The sequence below is a fragment of the Lates calcarifer genome, linkage group LG1, assembly GCF_001640805.2.
Source record: "Lates calcarifer isolate ASB-BC8 linkage group LG1, TLL_Latcal_v3, whole genome shotgun sequence".
Taxonomy (NCBI): domain Eukaryota; kingdom Metazoa; phylum Chordata; class Actinopteri; family Centropomidae; genus Lates; species Lates calcarifer.
Window position 1 is genome coordinate 18,224,474 of NC_066833.1, and position 9,431 is coordinate 18,233,904.

Below are 9,431 nucleotides of genomic sequence, written 5' to 3' on the forward strand. Positions count from 1 at the left end.
AGTTTCATTTGTGGGTAGAGAATTGGAGCCCTTCTCTAATGTTACCCACAGTACATAATCCATTGGTTTGATTATTGGGAGAAGTTTATTAGTTAAAGGTAAATTACTGTCTTTGAGGGTATTCTAACTTTTAAGAAAAAGGGGAATAACACCTTTAATATCTAATTTCCTCTCAGATGTGCAGCCTCACTTCCAAGGACATACTTAGTTCTTCACAGTGTCACTATGTTGGAATTTGTCTTTTATTTGTCACATATAGCTGGACAAAGAAACATAATTACAGCAGTTACAATCTCAGAACTTTCCATTTGAAATAATTTAATTTGTGCATGCAGGCTTTGCTCAGAGAAGCAAATGTCCATTTATTGTTAATGGTTGGATTATGCAGATTTACCACCTTCTTCATTCACTGAAATTGTTTGGTTTTAGAAGCTCTGAAACTTAAATCCTATTGATACTGAAGGGCCAGTTTCACAGTCAACATAACAGATGCTGGTGGAGGAAACCAAACCCACAACTTATGTATCAGGGAGGCATGGAAGCATGCCCAAAATGCACAGCTGACATAGGCAATTTGCTGGTGTGCCAAGTGATGACAACAATGCAAAGTAAACAGATGGATGTTGTTTTACTTTAAATTCAAGACTTCTCTGATACTGTAAATCTAGGCCCACTCTTATTGATAATGACATTCATACAGCCCACAGAGGCACTTAAGGAGGAGATTAAGGAGGAGTTAGGAATGCTGAGAGTGGTACTAGTTAAAATATAAATAAAATAAGTTTGGCTGTATTCAGATGTAGAAAAGATGGATAGTGTGGATGCTGAGTGCCTGTGGAAGCTGTGTCTGCATCAGTGGCTGTGTGAAGCACAGCGTTAAATCATACTGTGTGAAAGCAGTCACAGCTGATCCTGGTCCTGTTGTGACAGTGGCGTGGTCTTTTGTAGAGAGACCATCCGCAGTAAATCTGCTCCACTCCCCTTGCACAATGGGACGCTTCCATTTATGGCTGCTTGGGGGGGGGGGGGGGGGGGGTGCCGCTGAATCAACAATGAAGGGAGCGGGACCTCGCAGACCTCTCTGAATTCTTTCTCAGGCAGGCCACGCAGATGACACAGGGAATTCTGGGGATTCCTTCATTAGGCCTGCAAAGTGGTAAATCATCATTGTGTTCAGTATTTTCACATCAGGCAACAAGCAGATTTTGAATTATTTCAGTTTTTAATGTTTTTTCATAAGCCCAAGATGCTTTAGAGCTTTTTCCTTTTCTGACAACAATGCAATGCTCTGATTGAAAAACTTTTTTTTTAAGTTTAAATGGCTTTCAGCAATTAACAGATCAATTCTGCTTTGCCTTTCTCTGTCTGAGTATGTCAAAGATTGTTGTTTAAAAAGTGCTTTATCAGTGGACTGAAGCTAACTCAAGCATAACAGTGATCTTTAACACAGATTGTCCCATTGTGGAGCATCAAACATTAACCTTACATCTGTTAGGAGCTCCAAGCTGAAAACTTCCTTCCAATTGTTATTGTCTACCAGCTCTCGTCATTAAAGCCTTTGTTGTTAAAAATAACTCCTCGTCAGGGGAAAAGCCGCCATGACTAATTCTTAGGAAACACATGCTCAATCATGAACACACCACTGAAGGTTTCCAACTTGAACTCCACTCGCGTCCACAGCCGTGCAGGACGGGCTCAACCTTTCAAACCGAGAGGTCAAGAAACAGTTGGTAGATCATTTCCATGTTTGCAAGAAGCACATGAGGTGAATGTGTATGTAAGTTTTTATTCACAGACTCTCTCTCGAGCTTAAAAACATTTGGAAACGATGGCACAACAAATAAACCACCAACTGTTGCTTTGGTTTGTTCAAAAGCGTTTCATGGAGGTGTTTAAACTTTTAAGCCAAAGCTGAAAAACCTTCTTAATGTGATTTGACCTAAAAGGGTGAGTTACCAAGGTGATGAATGCTCCAATAGACACAGCAGGAGATCAGTGAAGAGAATCCACCAACAGCTAAATCACTCTACTGAGCCAGAAACCTGCTGGCATTAAACACAACAGGACCATTACTGCGCCTGTTGACCCTGAGGCACAGTATATAATAAAAAAAACATTGTAGATCCATTTTACCAAACCAAGTAAAAATGTATATTTGCGTATACTTTCCAAAAGTATATTTTAGTATACTGTATATGTATTCAAAATTAGTATATCTGCACTGTGTTTTATTTAAGACTAATGTATAATAACATTGTATTTTTTATGGTATTTTTACATACTTCCTCTTACCAGAATAGTACACTGTCAAAGTTTCTATGTAAAATTCATACAGTATACTAAAAATACACTTTTAAGAGGTAGTTCTTAAACTAAGTAAGACATTATCAAGCTTAAAGTACAATTTGACAGCTATTTACATTTAATGCTCTTTAATCAGCAGGTAGGTGTATTTCCAATTTTGAAAATAATCTTAATCAACCATTTCACACACTTTATGTGCTGCTCATATGAAGTACAGGTAAGTGTACTTCTTTTTACTTGGGTACTTTTATTAAAAGCAGAAAGCTACATTTTGGGGGGTTTTGTATGATGCCAGGTTCCCTTGCTCTCACAAAACAAAATATCTCAAAATATGTCAATATCCTTGGTGAAATATGGGACACTGAGACTCAGTCAGAGTCAGGGCAATAGCTTTGTGAATCTGTGGTATCTACTAATCAGGACCAACTGAACTCCTTCCATCTGGCCACAGAACAACACAACAAGAGTAAACAAGACTTTCATACTGAAAACCAAGAGCTGCAGAACAATATTTGCATTAAATCCCTGTAGGATGTGAATGTGTAGCGTACACACACCCAGTTTAAATACACTGTGAGTGTTCACAGAGTGCTATGTTGATTGCGCCCTGACCTCTATTAACGTTTCTTAAAGCTCCCCTCGTAATGATCTCAGCATTTCTCAGCATTTCTGCAACAACAAAACAAGATAACAGGTACTAAAGATCAATAACTCCTCCAAATGTCAGGGCTGTTAGTTTTCACAGTGACTTCCTGTTTTGTGCGCTTTGATTTCTGAAGACAAAATGTCAATATCACTGACTGGTGTGCAATTTTATGAACATGTTTTCTCCTCACAAGCTCTATAAGAGCAGAGGTGTGTAAGCAAGACACACAAATTAACATCTTGTTTAGATTCTTACAAAAGAAGAAAGAGAAAATATGTGTTGAAGCCTCTCAACTATTACACATGGAAAACTTCAATACATGAGGGATTGCACAGAGCAAGTTACAAGCATGTTGCATGTGTGATCAAAACCAAACTGATAATATGTCATTGTCATTTTACATAATAATGTAAAATAATGTGGCCTCTAGCATTCACTAAATATTAAATAATGGATGGGTGAGGGATTTCAATAAGGATTAGACTAAATTATTGATAACAGAGCAAAACACAAGGAAGAATGCTTCTGTTATCTTTAGGGCATCGAAGATTTGTCCGATTTTTTTTCACAGCAAAGAAAGACAGACAAGATGATAGGAACTGGGAGGAAAGATACTGAACACATATACATAGTTAGAGCCATGTCAGAAGGTCCTGTATGACTATATAAATGGTTTGGAAGCAAGATAGAAGCTGCTTACACCCGTGTCCTGTCATTTGGCATCATTTCCATGTCAATGAACACTGGGACACTACAATACCAGCTGCTCCGTAACTGTGAAAGAGGGGAAAACATTAATATTAAACATTAAAATTATGATCGACTAACTGGACACGAACAGAAATCTGTTTCTAAGACTGGAAGAAAAGGTGTGATAGGATCTATATTGTCCAGTTGTGATGGATGCTTTGGCACATCCTGATGTTGATTGTGGACTCTGAGATTTTTGGAACTACGTTGTGAAATCCTCCCTGATGACGATCTAAAAATATGATGACTTGTGCATTCTCCACAGGAACCTCCTTCTCCTTTCAGTCGACTCTGAAACTATTTACATTTTCCTTGTGTACTATCTGAACATTTTAAACTCGAGCTCTCTGAACTGGGAGGACATTTGCACAAAAAGTTCTAAAAATAAAAGATTTTTGTTTGGGGGTTTTTTTGTTTTTTTTTGTTTTACCCAGAAAACTGCTAAAACACATTCCTTTCACACTGTCAAAATCCACCAGCCGTCAAACAAACCGCATCAAACAAACCTCTGATGAAAAGATTCCTGATTAGAGAAGATAATTGCTCGCATGACTTCCATTGTTTACTTCTACGTGACTCTGACTGGAGAATTTCTGCTCGTTCTGGTTGTAATGCAGGGTGATCTGAATGCAGAGACAATGCTCCACTAATGAGCAGTGATGTACAGCCCCATTGGCCCACGGTAGAAGAGGGTTACTTGCTTTTCAGGGGAAAACTATGGGCAGACGGAAGAGCCCCCCTGTACTGGATCTAGGGGTCGTGCCACAGAGAAAACTCATCACTCCCTCACTGACAAAATGTGCAAAATACAATAATTTACAACTTGTGGAACATGAAATAGATTAAACTGAATGATAAGAAGAGAAACTATCAAGTTGTATTATGGAAATTGTAAGATCCAACTTTGTGGTGTGTGAACTTTACTAGGTAGAGAAGCTGAGCATATCTCAGCTGCTGCTGTATTGACTTCGAAAACAATTTCTAAAACTGTCTCTTGGGAGTACAATACTAAATAACTAAAGTGAGATTTCATCAACTTGTTCATTTATCAGCTTGAAAGGAGCAGTCAGAAGTCAGAGTGGCATAGTGGTTCAGTGGTTAACACTGTCACTTCGCAGCTCTGGGTTCAAATGCCAAGGGCTTTTCTTTGTGGAGTTCTCCAGGTACTCCGGCTTCCTCCCACAGTACAAAGACATGCAGGTTAACTGGTGACTCTAAATTGCCTGTAGGTGTGAATGTGAGTATGAATGGATATTTGTCTGGATATGTTGGCCCTGTGATGGACTGGCAATCTGTACAGGGTGTACCCCGCCTCTCGCCCACCGTCAGCTGGGATTAGTTCCAGCCCCCCACAACTCTTAAGGATAAGCAGTACAGATAATGGAGGATGGAGGAGCAAAGTCCCACTGCATTTATTTTGTGAGTTTTGTTAAATCAAAAGATTTTTTTGTATGAATCCCCCATCTTTTTAACAAGCCCTGGACTAACAACTTATCATCAAGATTTAAGAAATGTTACTCTTTAAAATGGGATTTTTACTTTCAGCAGTCAAGGACTTTTGCATTCGCTTGCTGAGTTGGACAATATAATAGTATAATATAAAAAGTACAACATCCCCTTAACACATGGTCTACTATTTGTTGGAGCTTTGGAAAAAGTATAATCTTATCCAGGGTGTTGATTTAAGACAATATACCAGCAAATTCAAACCACCAGACTGACACAGGTTAGTGTGATCTGAGTAAATCTATGCCAGCTGTTTAATAAAAGGGACCATGCTGCCATCTTGTGGCGATGGACATAGGCAGCTCAACATCTCTGCCATCACATCAACTTCTGTACTCCAGAACAACCCATTACGACGAGGAAAGACCAACACTTCAGACTTCAGGTAAAATTGCAGAGATAAAACACGCTCCTGTGAACATCTCACGTGCTGTCTGAAGGGAGTTGGTATCTATATCGGTTCATCTTCTCCTCTGTTGTGCACCAAATGTAGACAAAAGGACATAGAGAAGGGAAAAGGCTGTAAGTTGAATTTCCAACGCCTGGGGGCGCTGTAGCTCTCTCCTTCAGTAACCTCACACAACCTCCAGCCTCATCCAGAGTTTGATTTTTGTATGAACACCTTATGATCCCCTTTGACCAGACTCCCTCCCCTTCTCTGTGCGGCTCTGCCTCGTTTTGCTAGTGTCAGATAGTTTTCTGAGTTTAGAGGCAGGATTGTAATCAAATGTACATCAAAGAGGCCTGTGGTTCAACCAAAGCTCGTATGGGAAAACTGATATAAATCTGCTTTACTGACAAGCGTAAAATTCTAATGAAGATGCCAAACCACTAAGCCACTTAAAACTACTTTGCTACACCAACGTAATGCTGCCTTTTCTGACGTGTAGTACATTTTATCCATATGTTAAAGTCACATTTTATCTTTTCTAGTAATATGGATGATTGTGCACAGGGATGAATTACTGGATGAAAATCAGACGTGTTGGGGCTGCGGGTTTGGTCACGGTACCTTTCTCTGAATCTTTTGAGATGCTTTGATAGAAAACTGTCCGCAGACAACCGGGACAGACAGACCTGAACAAATAATGGAGGGTGGACGCGGTGGGGAGTAGTCAGTGGTGCAGCCCTTACCCATTGGTTGCCTCAGACACAGTAGCTCTCTCCCTCTCACTCTCTCATAAATGCGCTCCCACCACCGACCGTAGCAGATAATCACAGGCCACTGTGAGCAGGACACACCACCACTGATTTTACACGGGGATGCGTTTTGATTCACGAAAAAGGGGTCATCAGTCCATGATTTGAGTCGTGTTTTACAGCTTGCGGTTTCGCAATTTTGCGATTTTTGCGCATAGGTTAGGAGACTGCTCCGCTCCAACTCCGAAGATGACTGGGGTTTTTGAGAACTTAAATACTGATATGCATTCGAACCAGATTACCTCAAGCAATTACCACAGCTTGCACAAATCGCAGGAGTCCCCGACTCTGCCAGTGTCCACGGCGACGGACAGCAACTACTACAACAGCCAGCAGCCTGGCCACTGCGCAGGGTCTCCGTTTGGCCAACTCGGCTCCTATCAGTACCACGGCAGCGCCACGAGCACTGTGCCATATAATGCGAAGTCTTACGATCTTGGTTTTAGCACATCTTACGCTGCATACAGCTCTTACGGCTCCAACTCCTCTCCTACTCCTGCTGATACAGGTAAGGAAATGTTTCAATGTGTTAATGAATTAATTAATTTGCTTTTGTTTGAGACTAAACTTTCCCATGGCATGAAACGTCTGAGGAGCAAGTTGAATCATGCACTGCCTCTGACAAGATAATTATTATCTGGTCAGAAATGACTGGACACATACCTGTCTTACAGGGACGTGCATACATTGAGAGTGAATGTTCAGTTAATTTATTTTAAAAACAACTCTCAAGCAAATCGCGCCTGATTTTGTCCTCTGCATAATAATATTACAATCTGGTCAAATCAGATTGATTGTTAGCCGTAGACATTTCTGCTATGCACAAACTGACGCCCGTGAAAAATCAGTCTTGCAAAGCTGAACATTTGCTAAATCTCCCATGCATAACGTCGGTTGCATTTATATGTTCCCTCAGAGAAAGAAGAGAGCGAGCCCGAAATCCGAATGGTTAATGGAAAACCAAAGAAGGTCAGGAAACCTCGAACCATATATTCCAGCTTCCAGCTGGCTGCACTTCAGCGGAGGTTTCAAAAGACGCAGTATTTGGCTCTACCAGAACGGGCCGAGCTGGCAGCCTCGCTGGGCCTTACGCAAACACAGGTGGGTACATTTAACGTACACTGTCAAATATCCATTTTATGTCTAATACGAATATATATTTTTAAAAAGGTGTCGTCTGACCAATTCTACGTGTATATCTGTTTCTTTTTCAGGTCAAAATCTGGTTCCAAAACCGTCGCTCCAAGTTCAAGAAGTTGTGGAAAAGTGGAGAAATCCCCCCGGAGCAACATGTTGCTTCCAGTGAATCTCCCCCCTGCACGTCCCCGCCAACTACTGCCTGGGACTTTCCACAAACTCAAAGAATGAACAGTGTCAACTCCACTTTACCTCAGAGCAGCAGCCCTCCCAACACGACTGCGCCTTCGTCGTTTCTGGCAAACTACTCCTGGTACTCAGCCACGAACTCTAGCACGCATCTGCAGCCTCCTCTGGTCCAGCACCACCACAACTCCGCCATAAGCGCTGGGACGATATTCTGAAAATAAAAATAATAAAAAAAAGAAAATAAAAACATCGGGTTTAAATCGGACAATACTGGTGAAAAAAAAGAAAAATGCCAATACCCTCATTTTACAGACCTCGTGTGAGCGCCATGCGAACTTTACGCGCAAGCATTTTAGGAGAAATTAATGGAGCCAGACAGGTTCATGGACCTTGCCAGTTTTCGCGCTGGCAAATGGTAGACACAGATTTCTACAGTTATTTTTGTATTTATTTATTTTCTTTATGTCGAGGGATGAATGAACCACTATTACCCAAAGCAATCACAGCCTGGGCGAAAGCCCACTTTTACGCGGACGTCACTTTTTTGCCATTCCTGCAAAATAAAAAAACATTAATCGCAGGACAACCTGTCACAAATGTAGCACAAGTTAACTGTATCGTGCCTTTTTCAATATGACCTCATTTTGTTGTGCGATAAAAAAAAAAAAACAGCTTACCTTAATCCATTCCTCATGTCATTTGTTCGATTTTTCTATTGGGGGGTAAGTCCACGTTTGTAAATATTTTACCACAGCTTTTTGACAGCCCATGACGCTTTGACCTTTTTTTTAGGCTATTGGTGCAAATCCATTAACCACCGTAAGCTACTGATTGTCCTACCCTCTGGTTTACTTGTATCACACTTAATTGTATTTTGTCTTATTTATTTTAGCAGTGTTCCATATACGGCCAGACGTTATTTAAATAAAAATGTTTTCTGTGCATATATGCATCCATTTTTTCTTTCCAAAAATATTTCCCCTTTTCCCTTTCCTAACAACATTGTGTGACTGAGGAGAATTTGTGTTGTCTTTTTCCTTCTAATAAGAATATATACATGCTTAGGACTATTTTTTAAAATCTTATTTTATTTTTATTTTAGACTCTTATTTTGCTTGTTTATTTTTTTTAAGTATACATTTAATGCTTGTTGAATGCTGCATGATTTTCACAAGTCAAATGGCTTCATTTCAGTTTAATATTTATTTAATTTAACCAGTTATGGGAAACTCGATCTATTAAATGGCTCTAGACTGCCACAAACATGTTACAGTGACTTAGTTAAACTACATTCACTTGTATTTTGGTGGGGAATATAAATGCACACCTGTAAGAAAAATTAATAGCCTAGCATATTAGGCTAACCGCTAGTTGTGTTGCTTAGCAACCACCGGAACTAGCTGTAGGCTGTTAGCTAAGTTAGTCAGGACGGTTGAACTTTAAGCTAGGCGGACGTTTACTTGAAAGGTTACACTGATTAAAGGCTATTTCTTAAGTAATAATATGTTGTTTGTAATTACACGAGCGTGTTAGGGTGCTATCACAAGCGTGGACAAGCGTAAGATAATTCCTCAACTGTCTCGAGTTACATTTATTTTACCCGGTTCCGTCAGCAGATGATTAGCCGAGCCGGGGCTCATGCAGGCAGGCAGAGGCAGCAACAGAGGCCCGGGGCGGAGGCTGAGCTGAGGGAGCAGGG

At 40.4% G+C, this 9,431-nt stretch overlaps 1 protein-coding gene and 1 long non-coding RNA gene across 3 annotated transcripts; one reads left to right on the forward strand and one right to left on the reverse strand.

Annotated features, from left to right (window-relative positions):
- Positions 1 to 295: 295 nt before the first annotated feature.
- LOC108888697 (uncharacterized) lies at positions 296 to 9,401 on the reverse strand. Its single transcript, XR_007813444.1, has 3 exons — positions 9,333 to 9,401; positions 7,796 to 7,943; positions 296 to 1,146 (listed from the first exon to the last, which is right to left on the reverse strand). It is a non-coding gene; the product is annotated as an uncharacterized LOC108888697 (long non-coding RNA).
- On the forward strand, positions 6,372 to 9,431 carry dlx2a (distal-less homeobox 2a). Of its 2 annotated transcripts, XR_007813441.1 has the most exons (4): positions 6,372 to 6,914; positions 7,323 to 7,507; positions 7,621 to 9,199; positions 9,349 to 9,431. XR_007813441.1 is itself a non-coding variant. In XM_018684796.2 (3 exons), exons 1-3 carry the CDS (start codon positions 6,596 to 6,598, stop codon positions 7,945 to 7,947), a joined length of 831 nt encoding a protein of 276 aa, XP_018540312.1. In that variant the 5' UTR covers positions 6,372 to 6,595; the 3' UTR covers positions 7,948 to 9,326. The 2 variants fall into 2 exon arrangements, 1 of the variants encoding a protein (XP_018540312.1); XM_018684796.2 differs by lacking the exon at positions 9,349 to 9,431 and having other exon boundaries at positions 7,621 to 9,326.